This window comes from Emydura macquarii, unplaced genomic scaffold, assembly GCF_026122565.2.
Source record: "Emydura macquarii macquarii isolate MOO-44397 ecotype Brisbane River unplaced genomic scaffold, CSIRO-AGI_Emac_v2 contig_2897, whole genome shotgun sequence".
Lineage (NCBI taxonomy): Eukaryota > Metazoa > Chordata > Testudines > Chelidae > Emydura > Emydura macquarii.
Window position 1 is genome coordinate 39,500,739 of NW_027133034.1, and position 25,335 is coordinate 39,526,073.

The window sequence follows — 25,335 nt, forward strand, 5'->3', positions numbered from 1 at the left end:
CTAGCTTTGATCCTATCAGTGCATAGGAAGGGATCCCTAAAGCAACTGGCAGAACTGCTCTCCAAGTAGTAAATCATTTGGAATGGTCTCCGAATAGTTCAGTTTTCCAGGCCATTTCCAAGATCATTCAGACAAACCCAGATGGACCTATCTGTATCCAGCAAGAGTGCCTAGGGAATGTCTCAAGGGAGGAGCCAGTACATTTATAAGGGAGGCAGACCCACAGTGAGTGAGGATGTTATATACCCGATACTGAAATACATATTTAATTAAATGAAAATTAATTTTGATCTAATCCCATATTTAAATTTGCAAAACTTTGGTATCTTAGGAGGAAGTTAGCATATACTGCTAATAGCAGGATACAACTGAAACAAAACTTCAGAGGAATCTAGGGTGGAAAAAAAGAAATTGTTCACTGGAACAATGGTAAGCAAGTGGTTATATAACCCTAGAATATTCCAGTAATGTAATTAATTTCTTAAAATTTTAACAATGATTCTTATAATTGTAACTATTTGTTAATGACAAAGATTTGCAAAAATATTTCAATTTCGTCCTGTCTTTCAGTTGTTATTGACATAGAATGTGACTAGAAAGGAGGCCTCTAAGGACTTCAACAGTGTGTTTTGGATCTAACTTGGCAGACACACGTAAACTGAAATAGGGTGTAAATCAAACAGAACTGACCGATTCAAGGTTGGATTGCTTCCTTTTTTCTAGTTTCTCACCAAACTGTTTGGATTCTGCTTCCCTTCTAGTGCAGCATAGCAGCCAGTTCTGACGGAGGCTTCTGTTTTCTCGGATTTGCTTGTATTTATCACAAATCATTTATGTTGTTATTCTTCATCCTATTAATAACTCTGACCCAATTTGTTTCCTTGTTTCATTTTAAACAAAAAGAGTATTTTTCCTGTACCATGATGAATCATTTTTGCTTCAGTCTTTTTCTATTTAAATTAAAGTGTGAGATGTTCAGATTATAATAGGGTCACAAAACGTTTATTACCGAGAAGACCTACTGGACTATCATGTCAATTCTCATGCAAATGCAAGATATAGGAAAACCCTCGACAGAAAGTATATCGTGTACTACATTACTTGCTCTTGGCTAGTAAAACTAGGTCAAGTTACATTTTGGAGGAACTGTGCAATTAGAATTACATAGTGAGAGAAAGAGAGTGGATGAACAGAAAGAAAAAGAAGGTCAAGATTAAGATTCAGAGATTCAGTTCAAATTGGGGCTGGACAATCTCACAAATGGATTTTGCAAGAGATGTGCAAAATTCCAAATTCTGGTCAGGACTGCTCTATATAAGAAGAACCTCTAGACTAGTATTTCAGACTCCAGCAGGAGCCAGAAAGTGTGTGTATACACACACAATTATTCATTTTGGGTTGCATTAGAGTTTGAGAAAGCAATTGGTTTGTGTTGGTTCTGATTTTACTTCAGTCAGTTAAACCTACCTGCACTGGGTTGCTAGCCCTTTAAGAGGAGTCCAGGACCTGGCTACCTGCAGTAAGTTACTTTAAGGAGAGTTAGTTAAGATAATTAGTAATAAGGTAATTAGTTGAATAATGATTAACTGGGCCTGATAAAAGGCTATTAGGGTGCAGTTGCATGGAGGTTACAAGTCAGAGAGGTCAGGACTGAAAACCAGAGTCCCCGAGGGAGATGGCACTGTAACCCCCGAGCCCAAGGATTGAATTTAGTAAGGTAGTACCACAGCAGGAATTTTGTTTTAGACTCTTTTGTTCTGTGTGGAGTTGTTACGGGGCCCTGAGAGAGGGAAAACTGAGGCAGGGAGTCTTGTAGCACCACACTAGGTCAACAGGGAGTGCTACAGGGCAGGCATGCTGTGCAACACCGTCTTTAATGAAAAGTGCAAAAAAAAAAAAAATCGAACTAACATATAAGTTTAAAGAACAAAATGACCACCATAATTTTAAACCTGCTTTAAAGTCTGGGTTTAATTTCCTGCCTACCTACTCCCCTTTTCCCACTAAGCCCTTAAGACCCAATGATGCAAGAGCTTGAAAGTTTACTTGGGGAATGGTAATGGCATCCTGTCCAGATTCCTTCAATTGCAGGCTGCCAGTTAAAATGTGAAAAGCAGTTGTAACTTCAGTCCAGTCCTAGATGGCAAGTGTCTGCATAACTGACATTATAGCTGGGCTGCACTAGTCTTTGCTACTTGTTATCCAATGCAAAGACAAACTGAAACATCTTGTCAAGGCATAAATCTGCTTCTAAAGACCTGCAAAGATTAGGTAACAATTCAAGTTATTTCTTCTCCACCTGTGCCCTAAATGACACACCATACAATATTACAACATTACTACAATGCCACATGCTAAGAGACTAAGCACTGTGTTCTGTGAGCTAAACAAAATTAATCTTTTAGAAAAAAATTATCTAGTAGGAAAAGTGGCTTAATATTTTATGTGAATACTATTAATAATGTATAGGTGTGCCATGGGCTCACCATCCTGGAGTGCCCTCTCCTGACCAGTTACGATGCCGTACATCCATCCTGCCTTCATCTCTCCTCTTACCCTAGGTTTGTTCTGTCTTCCCAAACTTGGAAGTACAGACACCAAGACTCAAGTCCAGTTGGTGCCTTTTCCTCAGGCTCTCACTATATTTCCTGAAAACAAAATGATAAAAAAATAAAGGCCTGATGCCTCATGTAGACTTTTACACAGTCCTCTTCACTCAGGGCTTGCAATATAGTCACTTATTCAATAGTTCGTCTTGAGCAATACCCTGAGATACAGACATTTTCAAGTCATTCCCCTTTTATCTCTGGCCTTCAGCCAGGACCGCCTTAGTCCACAGGTTACTTGTCTGAGTGCACATACTATAGCTTTTCCTGCTTAGAAGTTCCTTCCTTTCACATACTGTCCCTAAACCCAGTGACTCTGCAATGGGCTTCCTGCAGTTCTCTTTCACCAGCACATCCTGAGATTCCAGGGTGAGCCTCTCAGGACAACCCCCTCTCTATTCTCAGGGAGGGCCTGTAGAGCTTTCCTACCTCACCAGCTTCTTACTTCTCCAGTCCCTCTGCCCCCACCCTTCTTAACAGCCCTTCCTGACTTCATTGGTGTCAGATGCCCCTACCCAGCTGGCAGGCACCTACTCCCTCACAAGGAAGCTGGACCCATTTCCCTTAAAGGAGTCAGTCAGTCACTCTGTGAGAGGGTGGAATTTTCAAAAGCTCTCCATGTTGGTCTAACTCTGCTCCCACTGATTTCAGTGCGAGTTTTACCAATGACTTCAGTGAAATCAGAGCTGTACTAACATTGAGCTCTTGAAAATCCCACGCAAAATTGCTAAAGACACTCTTATCCAAAGCCTTTTCAAAAGAATAACTAAAACTAATAATTTCTAAATGATGACATGGGTCCACGGAACTTCTTTAGAAAAATCCACAACAATCCAAAAATAACACTCCCTGCGCCTGACCAAACACAAGTTACTGGCTCCAAGCCTTTCCAAAAAGGCCAAGTTAACTCTGACAGACAGTTTACTGAGTGGAAATCATTGAAATATAAAACCATACTATCAACAAAAGTGAGTCATGTTCAGAAATAAATTACTAAGTTGGATAGAAAGGTATTCATCAGTATCCAGTAATATGGGTATTGTACATGCCCAGAGGCATATGAACATTTGCTGCCTATACATTTTTAGTTAGACCACAATTATTTTCAACACCAGAGTTTTAGACCTGTACTATATTTATTTTGCTTCTTTCCCTACAGAAGCTGTATATATAGGGAAATATTTTGGTCATCTGGGGCTTGATTCACCTTCATGACATAAGGGGTGACATTTGCACCCACACGTGGGGCAGTTCCACCACTGGGATAGCATTTACACCTAGGGGGCAGCTTTAAACTGCAGCTGGGGCTCCAAAAGGCTATTCAGAAGATGTGTTGGTACCTTATTTACTTGCTTTTCAAATGTTGACCCTAAAGCAAAGTGGTGAGGAGCTTAAAAGAAGTAAATTAAATCTGGGAATGGGCCCAATCTATTTGGGCTTATGATCAAGGAGTCTAAATTTGAGTTCATTTTATAATTAAGCAAATAGGGTTAATTTCTCATGCAGAAGGCTGACTAAGCAGCTCAAGTGAAAAGTGAGAAATATTCTGTAATATATGTTTGTTTATAATGAACTATTTTTTCATTGTTAAGTAGGTTAGTTAATTTACAGATAAATTTTGCCTTAAGAAAACAAAGCAGGGAAGGGTACGGAACAATCCACATAAAGAGACAATCTTTGCACTCCCATTGGTACAAAGAGTGTTATTGGTTAGTGCTGACTCCCAAGAGAAGAGGTTCAGGGAAGAAGCATGGCATATCCCTGTCCTGCTTCACACCAGTCAACAGCATTCACCAGACTAAAAAGGGCGCACACGTGATAGTGTGATATAGCACCATGCTACAGGAGTCATTTGTCTCTGGCACACATATTTCCTTCAGTTCCAGCTAAGGTAGCGCATATCCACACCTTCAAGGCACAATGAATTCCTTGCACTGTAAACGCTTTGGGGTAGCCACGTTGCCTTCAGATTTGTCTTTGAAGTGTCTAATACAGGGCAAACACCATATAAACAATATAGTAGTAATAATTCCTTCAGACTCTGAGGAAGCAAAACTGTCAACCACCAGCTGTGGATAAAATGTCAAAAAAGAAAAAAAAAATATCCATCATTTTCTTTGTTTTAAAAAATGTTTTCAACTATTTAAAAAAGTATTGGAATTTTAATTTGGCAGATCATGCACTAAATAAACCCGTCAGCATTATGGTATAGTTAAATGTTTGCAGTGTTCTAGGCAGTATTTATAGCATGTTGAAACTAACTTCTGAATTTACAATCACCATTTAAAAAATACGTTCTACCTTTTCTCATTGAGAAAAGGACCTATTTACAGGAGTCCAAAGAGTGATATCAGTCCCAATGCTGGCATGATTGGGCAGTTCAGTGTTTCCAGACATAATTAAATGTTTTCTGAAGTTTTGTATTGGTACTCTCCATTGTGAAAGGCTGGAAGAATAATCCATTTCCTTTAGGCAGCTGTGTCGAACTGCAGAAGAGTGTTCTTCGGCTCTCAGCTTCCAAAGGTGAAAGATCGAATAATGAAAATCTTAATTCTGAAAATGCTAGAATGCCTCTTTCCTTACAGTTGTGTGTGTGGGTCAGAGACTGCAGCCAGATTTTAAAATCTCTGAGAACTTTGGAAAATGCACCTGCTGAGCAAGATTTCTATCATTTCACATGATGATTATTTTTACACCCATACCTTCTAAGCTTCTGAACCTCAAGGGAACTTAATGAAAGTCTGTGGAAAATTTTGTAGTGAAGGAAAATAATTAAAGCAGAAAGACAAAAACAACAACAATTTTCTCAGTTACATTGGGCAGTTCCTAATGAAGCCCTCCTCCTCCCCAAACCAAGTTGATCAGATCAGCTGACATGTGGTATGCTCTGCAGAGTGATCCACTGTGACGCTCAGAGCTGCTTGCAGCTGCCAAACAGGTGTTTGATTTTGGTACTAATAATCCTTCTCCTTCCCCAACCCCACCCTGCCCTTTCCTACCATCTCCTTAGATGAAAAACACTGGGCCTGATTCTCCTCTCACTTACACTAACTGACTTCAGCTGAGTTGCCCCTGATTTGCACTGGTGTGAGATGTGATTTATACTCTGTTTCTAAACTGCAGCTGAATACAGACATGCCAACATATAGCAATGGACTTGCTTGGTATGTCAATGATGATCAATGGATATTAATAATTACGTCCAAATCCTGCCTTCAATTATACTCCTCTGGCTCCACCAAAGTCAATAGGGTTGCATGATATATCAATTAAGGCAAAACTGGCCTTAGACTTTGGAATAGTCTCTCCAGAGAAGTTATTCATTTGACTGTAGAGCCTAGGATCCCCAGTCACGGACCAGGACGACAGCTGGTTGGAAAAATTCCGATAAAACATTCTTTCATCTGCATCACCATTCAGGGTAACTATACCTTTATTCCCATGCTCCACTCCTATGGTCCACTCCACAGGAGTCCAATCAGGTCTCAAGTCTCCAGCCATCACCCATCTTTAGACAGGGATCCTTGTCCCACTCCCTTGTGATTGGTGGGTTTCAAGACTGCACAGCTCCCTGCCTTACACTGTGATATCCCCAGAAAGCCAGTCTGCCTAAAGGCCAGCACCTGTGCGTTGCTTTCTCTCTAAGTTTTATGAACAGTGTATTGCCAACAGTAACAAATTACCACACAGCTTGTTTTAATCAAGCACCTTTACTCTTAAGGCAAAAGCATTACAGATAAAACATATAAAAGCCATACACGTTCTTATATACCTGCTTAAAGCTTACTAGAGGTCACCTCTCAATCTGCAGGTGAAGCGCCTCAGAGCTGAGGCTATGTTCTTCAGATGGCACAGCTGAGAAACTGACACTATATCTGCATGAAAGTTTTGTTTTCTTTCTGTTTATGGAGAATACCCTAACAGATGGTATCTATATATACTCTGTGGGGCTGTGTGTATATACTGAAAGAAAAAAAAGCTATTGGGCCATAACCTGGTTCCCTACACAAAACCAGAATAATAATAATAATAATTATCCGCTGTTTCAAAGCACATACATGGTCTGATAGAGTCATTCTTAAGAGTGTTTGTAGGATCTAATATTTGTATTGGTCTCTGGAGTGCTCATTTTTATTTATATTTATTTAAATATTTTTCATGCAATTTTTGTTTCATTTCCACTGGGTAGGTAAAGCAGATATGAAAAGTTCCAGAGGGGTAGCCGTGTTAGTCTGTATACAGCAAAAACAACGAGAGTCCTGTAGCACCTTAAAGACTAACAAATTTCTGCGGGCATAAGCTTTCGTGGGCTGCAACCCACTTAGTCAGATGCAGCAAAAGCTTATGCTCGCAGAAATTTGTTAGTCTTTAAGGTGCTACAGGACTCTCATTGTTAAAGCAGATATGTTGCATACTCACAAGAAATCTGACCAAAAAAGCAGTCTCTTTCTCGGCATTATATGATTTGTTTGCATGATTTTTACTTACAAAATGAAAAAAAAAAGAAAAATGATTTTAAAATGACAGTTTTGATTAATCTCTCTTATGCAAGATCAGGCAAACAAACAAAATTACAAACACCAAAAAGTAAAACTCCACTGCTACCTATAGATAGAACTGCTGTGGTCACAAATTTCTCTGCACAAACTTAATTATAGTAATGAATAGTTTGGTCTTTATGAATATGTTATTCCACCATTTGGAGCTGCAAATTGTACCTCTGGTTTAGGACAGCATCTTCTGTATCAAACTTGCAGGGTTCAATTCTGCCCTCAGTTGTACCCATTAGCAAACTTCATGAAATCAGAAGGACGTTATAGGTGTTGCCAGTCACAGAATTTATAGGTGAGAGAAGAGTAATCGAGGAAGGGATAGTGGGAGAAGGTCTTCATTTCTCTCCACCAAGGCCATGGGGAGGAAGTGGAGGAAAGTCTTCAGTGGACAAATTGGGAATGGGAAATTTGCCAAGTGGAAGGAAGCAATGGAGACAGCTAGGCTCACAGCAAGAGGCGGATGACACAAGGCAGGGCTGCACTAGATAGGACAGAAGGGAGCGAAAAGAGGGGTGGTAGGCTCCAGTGAACAAGAGAAAAAGGTGAGCGATGTGTGTGTTTTGCTGTTGGCAGCATCTGAGGACCTGGGGGTTACAGTGGATAAGAAGCTGGATATGAGTCAGCAGTGTGCCCTGGTTGCCAAGAAGGCTAATAGCATATTTGGGCTGCATTAGGAGGAGCACTGCCAGCAGATCACGGGAAGTGATTATTCCCCTCTATTTGGCATTGGTGAGGCCTCATTTGGAGTATTGTGTCCAGTTTTGGGCCCCCCACTACAAAAAGGATGTGGACAAGTTGGAGAGAGTCCAGCGGAGGGCAACAAAAATGATTAGGGGGCTGGAGCACAAGACTTATGAGGAGAGGCTGAGGGAACTAGGCTTGTTTAGTCTGCAGAAGAGAAGAATGGGGGGAGATTTGATAGCAGCCTTTAACTACCGGAAAGGGGGTCCCAGGGAGGATGGAGCTAGGCTGTTCTCAGTGGTGGCAGATGACAGAACAAGAAGCAACGGTCTCAAATTGCAATGGGGGAGATCTAGGTTGGACATTAGGAAAAAGTTTTTCACTAGGAGGGTGGTAAAGCACTGGAATGGGTTACCTAGAGAGGTGTGGAATCTCCATCTTTAGAGGTTTTTAAGATGCGGCTTGACAAAACCCTCGCTGGGATTATTTAGCTGAGGTTAGTCCTGCTTTGAGCAGGGGGTTGGACTAGATGACCTCCTGAGGTCCCTTCCAACTCTATGATTCTATGATGATATGTCTGCACTGCAATCATGAGGTGCTAAGGAAACAAATGAAAATAAACTCATTAGTACAAACTAATGAGTCAGGAAATAATATGTTTCAGAGACTCTGCAATAGTGAGATTATGCATCAACCTGGATGCAAAAAACCAAGTATTAGAAAAATCTTGGCTTATATGTTTTTCAACTGAGATGCACTAACTACCAGAAGCTTGTTCTGCTACATGCAGAAACATCAGTGCTCTAAGACTTACAAAGCTTCCATCATTTCCATTGAAGGCCACCAGGAAAAATTCTGTAAATCATAATCTGAGAACCATTGTTTGAAACAATGAATTATTATATTATTTTTGACCATAAAATTGGTACAGTGTTGGCAGTTTAAGTTTAGTCAGCAAATTTAGTGAAAAGATTTGACTGCCACCTACAGTTTCCCATAGTTAATGCATTTCAATTGAAATATATACAAACGAAGATCACTGCAATCCTAATTTTAACATCCAGGGTGATGTATTGCCACACTACTGCAAAGTCCCAGAAATATATTCTTTCCTGAATCAGTAGTTTTGTTCCATAGTGACTAGAATACTATATCTAGGTATGAATGCAATATACCCTAACATTTGAATGCATATACCTAAATAGTTAGTGCCAGTTGCATTTTAGAGAGTTGCATCTGACACTGGATTATAGAGGTAAAAATGTAAGATACTTTTACCATTGATCTAAACCTTTCCTAAGTATATGTGACCACAACACAAGCAACCTAAGTACAAGATAAAGATACTTCACTCTTGTCTCTCAAAGCATAGTCTGACATATGCTTGTCACTTACTTTACAGCTTTTTCTATCCAGTTGGCATGGTACAATCTTTACTAGCTAGTCTCCAAAACTGGTTAACATTTCTAGGTTAAACAGATAAAAATACCAATGTTGTTCTAAAATTTTCTTTGTATTTATATTGAATATTTAGCGTCAACTTTTTTACACAATAACTGCTTAAACATCAATTAAGTGTTTCTTAAAATGAGCACCCATCTGATAGGTTCATTAGTCAGCAAAAAACAAAGGTCTAGGTTGCCTAATAAACTTTCAATGATATGTATACCCTTTAAATATTTGTAGCTTATGTTCTATCCCTCATTAGTTCTCACTTAGCTAACATATACGTATATAGCTTTTAAAAATCTTTCCTCAGAACTCTATTCCCCCACAACCAGGACCAGTCCTACCCTATAGGCAGACCATGATGTGTCTGCTTATGGCAGCACAACTGAGTGGGTGTCAAGATCCTGTCAGCTGCTCAACAGCTGAGAATTTCCACTGGCTCCTACTGAGAAGTTTCCCTCCCTCTTTCCCACTGCTTTGGAGCCACTTTCTCCTTCTGAGTGGTTGCTTTCATGCTGGCCCCCCCTTCCTGCCTGAGCAGTGACTAAATGGTTGAGCAGATGCCCCTGCAGAGCAGGCCTTTCTTCTAATGCTTACACCCCACCCTTACTGGCTGCTTTATAGATGATCATTCCCAACCACACAGGGACCCCAACATGGAGAAAGAAGTGGGGAGCGGGGAGGGGGGCAGCTGGAGGCCCCATTATGGGTTTGGGGGAGGTGAAAAGGGAAAGGAACTTGATACTTGCTAAACAAATTTTAGAAAAATCCTGGATTTTCATATTTTAAAAATGACTCAAATTGAATAGTGAGATTAACAGGATGGTAGCATGTGTGCAGAGGAGGAAATAAGCACATATAGAAGTTCGTAGCAAGCAGCAAAATGCCTATGGCTGGCCCATCATTTTTCTGGCTCTTCTGTGTATTCCCTCAACTTCAAAGTTTTTCTAAAGTGGTGCCAAGAACCGAACACAATATTCCAGGCACACAAACATTTGAACACAGACCATTACCTCCCTAATCCACGAAGCTATGCGTTTACATTGACAGCACTGGACTTAGGCTGCCATATGGTACTGCAAACCTTCTCGTGACGCTGGCTGGATTAGGGGGACCATTTATAATATTATTGAACATCAATATTTCAAAATTATAATAATTCATATGAGATATGCCATGTCAGGTACCAATAGAAAGTTTATAATTTGCTAAGTATGATGATATTGTTTATGTGCATGTGTCATAGTTGTATTGCAAGTTACGGATATATTTGATGTATCTATATTTCAACGTATGCTGTGTTTCTGGGTGACACTCCAGACAGGATGGCTGCAGCACTAGCCTGCTTAATGGCCCATTAAGGAAACTCACAGGTACAATAGGCCCAGGGGGAGAAGCCAGGGATATATCTGATGAGTCACCAGGTCTTACTCATGTGACCCTGAACTCCATCTTATTTCTGTAAATTTCCACAAGCAGCATGGAAAAGGCCAAGGGACATAAAAGGCAGCTGCACCACATCCATTTTGTTTTCAGTCCGCCTTCAGTCTTCACCTACTTCTGGATCAACTCATCTACAACTGAAGCTGTGAAACAAAGGACTGAGACCCATCCAGGTACTGGATGTACACAAGAGGGACTATACAAGCCTGCAAACCCCACAATTCTACTGGAAACCTGATATATATGGACCTTGAAATCATTTGTATGTATCTGATTGCTTTAACATTTCTCTTACAGTTTGTTTCTTTCTTTTTATAATAAACCTTTAGTTTTAGTTACTAAAGGATTGGCTGGCAGCGTGGTATTTTGGGTAAGATCCAAACTTATCTTGATTGGATAACGTGGCTGAACCTTTGGGGTCAGGAGAACCTTTTTGGTAAAGAGCATAGAGTTTTAAAAACTTCTCTCTTTACTGGACCTAGTGGGTAATTGGGAGGCAGAGACTGAAATGCAGTAAAGGGGGCTGTGTATATTTTGTTTTAGCTTCTTGATAACCAGTGTGGGGAATCAGAAGCACAGTTTGTGACTGGTTGGGAAGTCTGACTTCAGTGTCACCCACCAGTGCTGGGAGAACCTGCTCTCCTTTTACAGCCTGCCCTGACCTTGGCATTTCCAGGGGCTACCCTAGGCACGGATGGGGTCACACTTCTAATTTGTTATCCACTTTTTTCTGTAAGTCTTTCCCCATTACTGCTTCCCACCTTTCACCCCACTGGGTATGTGTGTTTCATATTATTTTTTCCCCTATATGTATTCATTTGCCTATTCTGAACTTGATTCCAGTTAAGAAAGAAAGAAAGAAAGAAAAAAAGAAAGAGAGTTCACAACCTCACCTCCCTCCCCAAAATGCTTAAATATGTTAGAAGATACCAAAAATGTGAGAGAAATTGAACTAACACACAGATGCTGTCCATTGGTTGGAAAACTTCTGGTAGGAAAAATAGATGAGTCTTAACTTCTGAGCTCTTTGTTAGCATAAGAACTGCCTCTAGTCTTGGCCCAGGGGAAAAGTTCATCAGTAGATATAGTCAGAAATTTTCTGAAATATTTTTCAACAGAAACGGAAGATTTCTTGAAACTGAAACTGTCTGCAGAAAAGGAACAGTTTCAACAAATCTCCCACTTCAAAAAAAATTGAAAAAAAATCCCAAATTGTGGAAAAATCCCAATTTGACATTTTCCTGACAAAGTTTAATATTTTAGATCAAAATGACTGTTTCAAAATTGTAGTTAATTTATACAAAAATTTTATTATAAAGGTCACAAGAGCGTAAGAATGGCCACACTGGTTCAGACCAATGGTCCATCCAGCCTCATGTCCTCTCTTCTGACAGTGGCTGGTGCCAGATTCTTCAGAGGTAATGAACAAAAGAGCGCAATGTATTGAGTAAGCCATCCCCTGTCATCCAGTCCCAGCTTCTGGCAGTCAGAGGTTTAGGAACACCCAGAGCATAGGGTTGCATCCCGGGCCAGCTTGGCTAATAGCCAACAATGGGCCTATCCTCCATGAACTTATCTAATTCTTTTTTTAACCAGTTATATTTTTGGCCTTCACAACATCTTCTGGCAATGAGTTCCACAGGTTGTTTGTGTGTTGTCTGAAGTAATACTTCTTTATATTTGTTTGAATTCTATGGCCTATACTTTCATTGGGTGACCTCCTAGTTCTTGTGTTACGTGAAAGGGTAAACAAACACTTCCTTATTCACTTCCTCCACACCATTCATAATTTTATAGACCTCTGTCATATCCTCCCTTAGTTATCTCTTTTCTAAGCTGAACAGTCTGTTTTTTTCAGCTCTCCTCATATGGATATGTTGCATATCCCTAATAATTTTTGTTGCCCTTCTCTGTACTTTTGCCAATTCTAATATATCTTTTTTGAGATGGGAAGACCAGAACTGCATGCACTATTCAAGTTGGGGCATATCATGGATTTATATAGTGGCGTCATGATATTTTCTGTCTTATTAACTATCCCCTTTCCTAATGGTTTAGACTGTTACTGCACACTGAGCAGATGGTATCAGAGAATTAGCCACAATGACTCCAAGATCTTTCTTGAGTGGCAATAGTTAATTTATATTCCATTATTTTGTATGTATAGTTGGGATAGTGTTTTCCAATATGCATTATTTTGCATTTATTGACATTGAATTTCATCTGCCATTTTCTTGCCCAAATATCCAGTTTTGTAGATTCCTTTGTAACTCTTCACAGTCAGCTTTGGACTTAACTATCTTGAGTAGTTTTGTATCATCTGCAAGCTTTACCACCTCACTGTTTGCTACTTTTTCTAGATCATTTATGAATATATTGAATAGCACTGATCTCAGTATAGATCCATGAGGGACCACACTATTAATCTCACTACACTGTGAAAACTGACCATTTATTCCTATCCTTTATTTCTTGTCATTAATCAGGTATTGATCCATGATAGGTCAAAACAAACAAAATATTTCAAAATTTTCAAAAATGAAATGATCCTATTGATCTGATCCAAAAACATTTTTGGATTATCAGTTTGTAAAAAGGTGAGATTGGCTTTTTAAATTTTTTTGAAATCTCATGGGGTTGGAAAGCCATTTCCCATCCAGCTTTACCCATCAGGGATAGACAATTGGAGATGTTGTGTCAAAACATCAGTAATTGTTATCTGATATTTAGCACTAGACTGCACACATTACATAACAACTGTGGTATGTCAAAATAATGAAAAAAAAGATAGAACTATCCAAAAATTCTAAAAAGGATAGAGCAAAAAGATAAAAAGAATGCCCCCAACTTTTTAAAAAAACTAAAATAATTCTACACGTCATCCTCACAAAATCTGTACGCCAAAGGTTTTCCAAGAGTAGTTTTAGAGGTAAAGAGTAGGTCAGAATACCCTGCCCCCCAAAAATCTGTTTTTAAGTACTGAGTATAAAAACACTTGGGTATTTTTGGTATGTCTTTTGATGCAAGAAACCCCAGTTTGTCTGCTAGACATCTGAATAGTGTCTGCAATCTAAAGTTGTTAAAATTAAGTCCTATGCCAATACTGCTGCCAAAGTCAGAGTGGTTGGTGAACATAGGCAAGTAAACTCTAATTATGGTTTCTAAAGATGTTGTATGAAAAAAGCAAGGCCAAATCAGAGACCTCAAGACAGGTCACAGACAGTACAACAGCCTTATCAGGCTCAACACAACTCCATTTGGGGCTTCAGGTGACATGACTTCTTTCACAAATGCTTCTGATTTGTTTTCTGGAAAATTCAGTATGGAATAAGCCCTTAACTCCTCAACTATGGAACATAATTACGAAAGTTGTACTAATTTACTCAATCAGCATTCTCTTCATTTAAGCCAAACTGTTAAGTATTTATAGCCCAGCGGAAGCACCTGTCTGCTTTTTTATTTTAATTAGCCTTTCTTCTATTCCATATGCAATATGGAGCTGCTGAACAAAGCACTCTTGCAGGTGAAACCCCACCAATATGCAACTGAAAAAATATACATGAAAGATCGCTTTGGAAAAATCCACCAAAAAGACAAGGTGGGTAAGGAATGTCTTTTATTGAACCGAATTCTGTTAACAGATGGTCCAATAAAAGATATTACCTGACCCACCTTGTCTCTCTAATATCCTGGGACCAATCTAGCTACAACAACATTGCATCTACCAAAAAGTGTTAAAGATAGCAGGCCTAACTGTACCCCTAAGCCCTTCATATGCATAGAAAAGGGTGCGATGTTTGTGTGGGTACTGAGGAGATGGTAAAGAGTGTATGTAGAGAGCAGGAAAGACTCATGGTGCATTGGGCAACCAGAAACCAAGATCTCTGTACTGGAAGTACAATATATCATTGACATAATGGAAGAGTACTAGGTAGAGTGATGCAACATGGGCTACAGTTAGTAGCAGCGTCAGTACAGGTCCAGGAGGAATAGAGTCGTGGAAATGCAAGTAATACCTGAACCACAAGAGGGGCTATGCAGAGGCTATGTCATGGTGTACCATTAAGTTGACTAAGTCATGCTAAAGGTCATAGCAGCCACAACTTCTGTTCAGCCTTGTTTGTGCTGGGTGCTGTACATACATATAATAGGAAGCAGTCCCTGCCCTGAAGAGCTTATAATCTAAATAGAACAAACAAAGGGCAGAAATATTGTCTTCATTTTACAAATGAGGAACTGAGGTACACAATTGTATACTGAATGACAATGGCAAGTGTGCACTTATTTCTAGATTCCAGTATCCACTGACCTGGAGAGGTATTATCAGTGCTTGCCTCCTTCCACAGTAAGTCTGGCTGCATCATTGCAATCATTATCAATCTCTTACTTGTTCACTGCTAGGAACAGAACCATGGCCAGATGGAACAAGAAGGTCCAAGTTAATCCTGAAATTGCTACAGAAACCTGTGTGGTTTTTTGTAGTTATATGCAATTTCTGAAAAGGAGCATTTATCCAACCACATGGATTTATAGAAAAGGCCTGAAGGAACTATTGTGGTCATCTAGTCTGATATCCTGTATAGAAAAAGTCATAGGACTTCCTTGAGATCCTATATGAACTAAATATATCTTTTAGAAAAAAACACCCAAACTTCCAAAAAGCTTGCCATTACATGAATTCTCACATTGTGTTACTTCTCTGACTACACAGGTTGCTTGCAATACTTACAATTTCTGGTATTTCTTTCACATCTGCTTGATATTATGCCTTTTCCTTGACATACATTCTTTGCCCATATACCTATATTTATACCTACTTTTAAGTATCCATTTTCAAGTAATTGATATTCATAAAGTCTATTTGCTAAGGAATTTTACAGCGAAGTGTTATTGTCCATGATCCATTCAGGTATGAAAATGTACAGTATAAGCCATTAGTCACATCCTGTCCTTCCACCATATATACCAAACAAGGACTATAAGGTAAATTTTTTCACAGAACCATATTCTCTTCTTGTTTGAACTGATGTAGCTCTACTGACTTCCATGGAGTTGCTTCTGAATGATGCCATGATAAGTGGAGATTCAATATTCCACATTTTAAAAACGTTTTTATTAATGCAAAGCTACAATAAAACATTAACATACTACATCTTATGTTACTTATTAAGGATCATGTTAATATTTAAAGAACCTGGCTAAAGATTCTAATCTGCTGGCTGTGGAGCCTGCCTCCTCTGAGTATGCTAGAAAGGGTGACCAAATTTCTAAATACCTATCCTTTTTTTTAGCGCTTCTCTTGTGTACATACCTGGTAGGAAACCTTTTCCATTACAAGGACAGCCCATATTTTACTATAACACAGTTCAATAGGAGGGATCAAATGTTTTCAATAATGTGCAATACACAGTCTAGAGGCTAACAATAAAGAAAATAATTCATCATTTTGTTTAAAATGTAGTTCCTTTACTGGGGCATTAAGTAAGCAGATCCGGGATTCAGTAGGAAGCTGGCATTTTTGTTATCAATTGGGTTAACAATAGACCATCCAAACACTGGATAAAACTCAAATAAGACTAAGATCATATATAGCTATTCATAGTAACTGTTAAGTTAAAAAGAAATTTAGGTCACCAAAAATTTAAAAAATCCCCATTTATCCAGACCATCTTAGTAGCTTTGCACAAAGTTTCTAAATTCATGTCACCAAGACCCTCTCCCTAGATGCTTTAATCAATCATCAGGAATTTATCTGTAGGAAATATCAAAGTGACTATTTGTTGTGGTTGAGGGCTAAGGTTACTCACTTAGGATAGCTATTCTAGGTACTAATTTGAAATAAAACCAAGGGATATGTAATAATGTGAATAATAAATAAGAGCCTATATTCTCAGTATATTATATTCTTATCCTTGCATAATTATAGCTTTCTACAAGTTAGTGGGAGAGGAATACGCATTTTTTTAATATAAACATACATGTGCACACACAGAAACACTCACTAAATTGTCTGTGCTTTTTCCACTTTCTTTCTGTCTCCACACCATTAATTTATCTCAATAAACTATGTTGTTAACACAAATACTGTTTCATCTCCGCTGGTATATTGTATTCCCACTCTTCCACCAAAAACTACTATACCATGTGTAAGACAGATACTCAAGTCAACTATTTGTTGTATTTCTTAACATTGCTTGGAAATGTATAATTTTGACTGGAAGAGGGTGCAGAAACTCACTATGAAGGGGGGGGGGGTGTAATGTGAGGGGAAAGCAAGGGGAGCTGAGACTCAAGGGACACAGGGGACACCAGTTGCAGGCTGGGCAGGTGGGGATCCCAATGGTTCCTACCTGCTCCCCAGCCTGATCCTGGGTGCTGCAGCAGCTGCTCCAGCCCCTCCAAAGCCTGCTGTTGCCTCTGCCCCCACTCTGGGCACATGCAACTTTATGCATTGGCAGAGCCTACACAATATTTCCAGTGTGGGGGTGTTAGCCACCACTGACCACCATCACCCCTAGTTTTTCACTTAATTCTCAATACATTTTATTTATAATTCATATAACACAATTTTTGATTTGGCACATATACACACGATATCTTGTGCTTTACTTCCTCTCTCTCTCTCTCTCTCTCTCTCTCTCTCAAAAAAAGCCTTCCTTGCTCCACTTGGGAGCAACTATGGGGAGAAAGGAGAAGAAAGAATGACTGTACTTGATCAAAATTCAGAGACTTCAAAGATTTTTTTCTCCTACCTGAGAACCCAAGCAGGCAACCATCATATGAGTAAGAAGTTTAGCTGCAAACATTGAACATCTGGCACAGAAAAGATGCGAAAGAATAGCCAAAGTGAAACCTGAGGGAACAGAAAAACAGGATCATTCTAAGAATCATGGACAAACATCATTATGTCAGACGGCAAAGTAGTTTTGGAACTGTTAAATAACGAAGGCTCCAATACTGTGAAGACCTCGTGAATGTGCTCAACTTTTAGTTCCCATTGGGAATATTCAATCATGTTTATAATTAAGAACGTGCTCAAGTCTTCAGAGGGTAAGGGCCTAAGACACAATGTAGGGCATTTCTGTGTTTGCAACATTTTCACTTTACTTGTATTTTGCTTCTTTATAATGTGAAATGTTACAACTAACCAATAGTCACGGATGCAGAACAGGGGAGTTCTCAATGTTGAAATTAATGCAAGTCAAATTCATTATTTTCTTTAAATAATTTACTTCCTACAGCACAGCATTGCTTTATGACAAACAGCTGTGTTAGTCCTAATTCTGAATCCTATGTTCCATCAGCGTTGGACCTTTTGGACATCAGAACTGGAACAGGTTGGCAGAACTCTTCTGTTGACCCACTGTTAGCTGGCATTAGGGTCTTCTGACTTACTGTAAAGCTGGTGTACCTTGGATATTAGGGTGGTGGATATGGCTTTCAGAGGACAGAGGGAACTAAGAAAGGGGTTCCCTCCATTATCTATTCTACGAATAACCAAGCTTAGGGAGGAAACTTAGGCTGAAGCTCACGTTGTAATATTGTAAATGAGTTCCCAGGAAAGCCACTTCCCAGGAAGAGGGCAAGATTGGATGTTAACTCAGGATGTGTACGCTCTTTTGAGGACAGGATGGGGACTCAGTTCACTCCCAGTGGGAGATTGGCATCCTTTCATCTGTGAGAAATGGTGGAAATTGCAGCCTATGATGTAGATGGTTTGCAATTGTGACTAAATAGTCCAATTTGAGATTTACATAATCTTTGCAGTTATTGCAAATGTGTGTGTCTTGGTTGGGAACTGCTTGCTTCCTACAAACTCTTTTCTCTTCAAGCTGTATGAGCCAGCTCCTGCCATGGACTTTGATGCCGTGATACAGATGATAGCACCACTTGTTATGATCACTTGCCAAGTTTCCCTTCGGTCAGGATTAATTCCAAATTCCTCCATATCTCACTTGCATGTATCTTTATAGTGAAGCTTGGGACATCCTGTTATTCTTGCTCCCTAGAATAGTTCCCCATTTAGTATGTCCTTCGGTACGCGTCCATCTTCCAATCTGCTCAGATGACCCCACCAGCGCAGTCACCTTTGCTTGAGCAGTGCTGTCACACTTGGTACATTTGCCCTTTAAAGAACCTCTGCGTTGGTAACTTTGTCTTGTCATTTGATGTTAAATATAGAGGATAGGCAGCGTAAGTGGAAACTGTTCAGTTTTTTCTCCTGATGAGTGCAAGTTGTCCATGTTTCCCTGCCACACATGATAGTGCTGAGGATGCATGCTTGGTACACTAGATTTTGGTCTTGATGGTAAGCTTTGAGTTGTTCCATGCTCTTTTAGTTAATCTACTAAAGTTGGTGGCAGCCTTTCCAATGAGAACATATAATTCTTCATCCGCTGAGAGGGTGGTAGTGACGTAGAACTTAAATAGCTGAACTTTTGGACTACTTCTATCTGGTTTACATTTAAGGTGATTAAAGGCTCTTGTCGCACCCCCTGTCCTAATCCCTAAAACCATTTTCTTAATGCTGATAGTGAGAGCAAATGCCTGACAAGAACTTGAAAGGAGGTCCATGAGTTCTTATAATAGAAGTTCATCATGGCCTATAAGGGCAGCATCATCAGCAAACAGAAGTTCCTACAATACACAAGCACCATTCAGAAGTCAGCTTTGATAGACCATGAGGTGTACAAACTCAGTGTTGATATTGCAGCACTTCAAGAAACAAGACTTGCAGATGCTGGTTCTGTCCAAGTGGCCAATTATACCTTCTTCTGGCAGGGTAAAAGCAGTGAAGAAAATAGTCTGCATGGTGTTGGTTTTGCTGTGAGAAATAGTGGGTTAAGCTCCTAGAAACACCCATTGGGAAGTCAGGGCACATTATCTTCCTTAAATTTCAGATGATTATCGGCTTTGTGAACATCAATAATGGTTATGCACCAGCACTCAAATCTAGCCCCAAGGAGAAGGATACATTTTACGACTCTTCATATCAAGTGGTCACTATAATATTTTTTTCTTTAACAAGATCACACCAGTCATTAACAAAAAATAAGGCTGTATCAACTGACCTGAAATACAGATGAATCCAGAAGAGAAAAAAGCTTCATTGTATGAGGACAAGCTGTCTGTCTGGGCATACACTGCGTAAATGGACATGTGAGAACAGGAGCATTGCACATAGTCTGAAGTGTCGTCAACTACTTTGCAGAACTGACCATCAGACAACCAGCTACAGCAAAAACAAAAGATTCACATGGTCCTCATTCATGAGTGTTCATGTTGAGAATGCTGTCTTAAACTAATCAGAGGCTGAAGTTAACATGTCTTTCCTAATCCTGGAATAAACTGGTAACGGTCTAGTTTTACTTCTAATACTGAAAAGTATTTAACCAAGACATGAGATAACCGGCTACCTGAGCATCACTGTACATTATTCTAGTATTGAAGAAAGTGTCCTTGTATATTTCTCATGCTAATCATACTTCAAAGTGACAGCACAAGTGTCACTGTAACATTCTCATAACAACTGAAAATTCCCAAACTACTTCATGATTTGTTTTTAATCTTCAAAGTGCAGTCATCAGAATGCATTGTCTATTTGGAATTAAATTTAAATACTTTTTCCAGCTTTCCTTTTCTCTTCTCTAATTGAAAAAAAAAACCGAATACATGATTTGGAAAATGCATTTTTGACTAAATAGTTTTCATGCCCATATCCTTCAAAGTTTCTGCAGCACCGGTTGGACCATCTAGCTTTCTAAAAGGTATTCTTCTCTACATGTCCATTTCTATCATGCAAATACTTATTTATTGCATATTGATATTTGTATTTCCAACTTATTTAACATTTGAGTTTTATGTGGTCTTGGACCAAGTTGCTTCAGAAGTTCTTAAAAGGAATTTAGGAGCTGTCAGTGAGGACAATGTACCCTACTACTGTATATGTGGCTCACTCTTGCTCACTTTAGGTACTAAACTCACTGCAAGAACATACTTTTATCTAGTGACTAGACAAAAGGTAAAGCCAATGGGTAAATCTATAGTCTGCTGCTACCCCTTCCCTCGCAAAAAGAATAAGCTTACATCAGTGAAGCAGTAAGTTTAATTTGGCCATTATAATTAAAATGAAAATCAAACTCAGTAGATCTTAGCAAGATTTAGATCATAAATCACTATGGACCATATTCTCTGTTGTGTGGTGTGACCCAGAGCAAACTCATGCTAATCAGGGATCAGGGAGCATAGAAGGAAAAGAACACCAGTTATATGGTATCTTTGTATAGAGAAAGTGAGAGTGTAAGCAAGTACGTACAACAGCTGACAGCAGGAGTAGGCTGTTATCATTTGTGGACCAGCCATGAGAGGAAGATGTGTAACACAGGGAAAGAAACAGTTACCTAACTTTCCATAACTGTTCTTAGAGATATGTTGCACAGTTCCATTCCACTGCCGGTGTGTGCCCGCCCAGCACATGGTTGTTGAAAAATTTTCTCCTCGGTGTTGGGACAACTCAAGTGCCCTCTGCTGCTGTCTGCCACTGCATGATGATATAAAAGATGGAGCTGCCCCTGACTCCAATAGAGAGGGTAAAGAGGGTGGGTCATAGAATGAACATGTACAACACATCTTGAAAAACAGTTATGGAAAGGTAGGTTACCATTTCTTCTTCAAGTGATTGCCCATGTCCATTCCACTGTAGATGACTCACAAGCAGTTTGATCTGGAGGTAGGTCCAGAGTCTAATTGAACAGTGATTGCAGAACAACACTCCCATAACTGGCATCATTCCTGGAGTGATGAACTATAGAATAATGAGAAGCAAGTGTATGCACTTTGCAAATGTTCAGAATAGGAACTTGTGCCAGGAAAGCCGTTGATGCTGCATGTGCTCTAGTTCAATGGGTCAACACTCTAGCTGGCAGAGTGACATTAGACAACTGGTACCACAAATGAATACATAAAGAAATCCAGGAGTAAATCCTTAGAGAATAGCGGGTGACCTTTCATTCTGTCCGCCACCATGGCTAACAATTGTGAGGATGACCTAAATGATTTAGTCCAGCCCAGGAAACAGACTAAATGTCTTCTAACATCTAATGAGGAGTTTTTCTTCATCTCTATGAACATGAGGCTTCAGGAAGAAAGTTGGGTAAATAGATTGCCTGATTAACGCAAAAGTTGGAAACCATTTTTGTTAAGAACTTTGGGTGAGGTCATAGGTAAACCTTGTCCTTACAGAAGATTGTGTAGGGAGGCTCTGATACTAGAGTTCTCCATTCGCCCACTGTTCTTGCTGAAGTAATTGTGATGAAAAACACCACTTTCATAAAGAGGTGGGGTACAGAACAATTTGCGAGTCGTTCAAAGGGTGACCCTATTAACTTTGCTAATACAAAGTTCAGATCCCATGGGGAGGGGGGGGGGGAGATAAGTTCTTGCACCTGTGGGTATGTTCTGTCCAGCCCTTTCAAAAATCTGATAGCAATGGGATAGGGGGGGGAAGAGGAAAGAGATCTGTTTATTCACTGACAGATGGAAAGCTGAGATGGGTGCAAAATATAATTCAATATGTGATGGATGGGGGCTCACTCCAGAGTAACACCTTTCTGACAGAAAACATGCTTCCATCTAGCCAGGTAACTACTCCTGGTTGAAGGCTTTCTACTATTTAACAGTACTTCTTGCATGCCTTTTGAACGAGCCCTTTCCAACAGTGTTAGCCAGGAAGCATCCATGTTGCCAAGTGGAGGGCCTGCAAGGAGAGAGACAGTGGAGGTCTGACTGATAAGGCTACTAAGGTCAAGAACCAGTGCTGCCGAGACCATGGTGGTGCTATAAATATGTGATGGACTCCCCAAATACAAGAGGCATGCGCCACCTATAGTATAAGTTACAAAGGAATAAGGGAAGAACTTGCAGTAGCAAGATTGAAATCACTTCAACAATCTCACAGATGGTAAGAAAGAACTGAGGAGGGCTGAAGGCAGCTCCACGTTTTATACCTGCATGCAAAAGTGCATGGCAGCAGAAGGTGCTCGAGCCACCCAAGAGGTATCGCTGGGGGAAAAGACCTCTGACAACCATGTGGCAGGGTGCGTACTTACCTACAGTGGAATGGACATGTGCAACCACTCGAAGAGCAGTACCGAGTTATATATTCATGAATAGCTCCATTAAAGATAATATAAACAATTATTTAGCTTTAGCAGATTATTTCTGAGGCAAAGTATAGATAACTTGTGTACCTTCTCACTGGGGTTTGAGGTCTTGCTTATTTATAAGAATTATGAAGGATACAGTTATTAATACCAGAGCCATAGAGAGACTGAAATTTATAGTCTCCTGGCTCCCAGCCAAGTGCACCTTCCCATATGCTAAAAGACATTTTGCTGCAGGAAAGCAGGAGATGGGGAAGTCATTTTGTCTGTCCCCCATCCAGAACAATTCTTTGTGGCATGAGGGAGCAAGACATCAGGGTGTGGCATGTGCAGTGCTAATGAAGTAGTCAGGATTTTTGACAGCAAGCTAGGAACAAGTTGTACTGAGCAAAATACTGATTGAAGCTGAAGATTTTTGACCAAATTTTAATGGATTTTCATAAACCATCAAAAGACACTTCCCTGTCCCCAGGACTATCCCCTTGTCAAGTTTTCAGTTCCTGCAGTAAACCATAGAGTAGCTAGAACTTTTAAGAAAATAGATATTTTGTAATGGAAAGTGTAAGGCAACCTGAACATAATTACCCCACACATACGCACACACATTTATTATGGAAATCGAAAAGGTAAATTGTGATTTATAAAACGTACCTTTCTGCAGCCTGATTCCAAAGGAGACACAGAGATTTATGTGGAACAATCCGACTGCCTGCAGAATAAATCCGGTAGATAACTTCATTGTTATCTTTCAATGGATATGAACTCTGACCTTTCAAACTCATTGAAAAAATCTAAAACAGCATAAACAAAGTATTCAACATTAAAATTCAGTGGTCAATGCATAAACATAATTACACATCTATATGCACAGATACATACTATGATACTCTACAAACTTTGATCAAAGATTAATATCTGAAACTTAAATTCAGATCCCACAAAAAAAAGCTGCTGTATTTTCATACCTTGTTTTTTAGGGCAGTTCCTTTATCACCTGTTATAAACCACTGTTGGCTGCTGTATTCTGTAAATTGTACAAATTTACAGTTCTCATTTCCAGGAGGGGAGGAGGCAATGGAGACCTCCAACAAGTGTTCAGGAACCCTGATAGAATCTCCATCTTTTCCATCAAATTTGTGTCCATTGATTTGCTGAGGGTACCAGTGGTGGGCCATTATTACAATGTATGGGCAGCTGTCAAGGATGGTTTTGCCTCTGTTGAAAAAGAAGAGATCCGATAAGTGAAACAGTCATTTATCCATTCATTACAGGGTGTGCAATGACTCCTATAGTTAGGATACTTAGCACTTTATAATGAAAGTTTTAAAATTTCATTTTTTAAATAACAGCTCTAGTGCCTCCATGGTTTGTAGCAGGACTTTGATATTGGTCAGAAGAGAAGCCATAGGGCAAGCGAGGTGCTTTTTGATGTCCTCATGAAAATCAAATCCAGAAAGGGATGAATTGTAAATTGTTGGAAGTCGTCATTTCCCTTCAGTATTTTGCTCAGTACAGCTTGCTGTTAAAATCCCTCAATGTTCCACTGGCACTCTACATTCAGTTGAGCCTGCACATGGATCACGGACAAAATAGCTGTTTCTGCTCTGACCCTTTGGCCTAGGACATGGTACACTGTGCTGGGAACAAGGAGCCCACGAGCTCTAATCCCACTTATTCTACTAACTAGTATTCATACCCTTCACAACCCTTGTTTTTGAGCAAAATCTCATACCCACAAAACAGTTAAATAACCCAAATCTCTAATTCAGAGCAGACCCAATCTTAACCACGTAGATTTTTTTCCTGAAAGAGTGGGGCTGTCATATTTGTTGTGTTTGGCTATACTGAATGTAAAACTGGGATACTCATATACAGGTAACCCGCTTTTTCAGGGAGTCACATATCGTCCTCTGGTGGCTGTTCCACAAAAGATAGCAACCTCTTCCTGCTGCTAACTATTGCACTTCATCCTTTAGCTCAAGCACTAGAGATACAAATGTAGGAAATTACATTGAAAAATTATGTTAAAATGATGTTATTAAGGTTGCAAAGTCAAGGGCTCAAAATTTAGGAAATGCCAGAATTAAGGTTGCATGTGCAAACTTAGTTCTACTTTATTTGTCGTATGCATTATGATACAGTCTTTAAATTATGTAATAATACCTAGCTTTTCATCAACGGACCTCAAACCACTTTACAAAGGAGATCTGTATCATATCCCCATTTTACAGATGGCGAAATTGATCTGTACATAACATACTAATTTTTCCATAGGACTCTCCCTTTTTCAGTGCACAGCATAGATAAGCCAGGTCCTACAAGGTACTGGAGCTGAGGGCACAAGGTATCTTGTAGAATTAGGCCCCAAGTCTCTTGATGCCTAGTCCCATGCCTTCCCCATATAAGAGTGTGCTGCACAATGTACTGTATTCTGCAGTAATA

The 25,335-nt window shown here is 39.6% G+C and overlaps 1 protein-coding gene across 1 annotated transcript in view; it reads right to left on the reverse strand.

Annotated features, from left to right (window-relative positions):
- The window catches only part of ADGRV1 (adhesion G protein-coupled receptor V1), a 336,348-nt gene that overhangs the window by 161,800 nt on the left and 149,213 nt on the right, over window positions 1-25,335 (reverse strand). The window contains exons 81-84 of the mRNA XM_067568750.1: window positions 23,859-24,108; window positions 23,545-23,684; window positions 19,804-19,964; window positions 17,485-17,585 (exon numbers count right to left, since the gene is read on the reverse strand). Of these exons, the coding sequence (XP_067424851.1) occupies window positions 17,485-17,585; window positions 19,804-19,964; window positions 23,545-23,684; window positions 23,859-24,108 (652 nt within the window). The remainder of the gene's footprint in view (window positions 1-17,484; window positions 17,586-19,803; window positions 19,965-23,544; window positions 23,685-23,858; window positions 24,109-25,335) is intronic.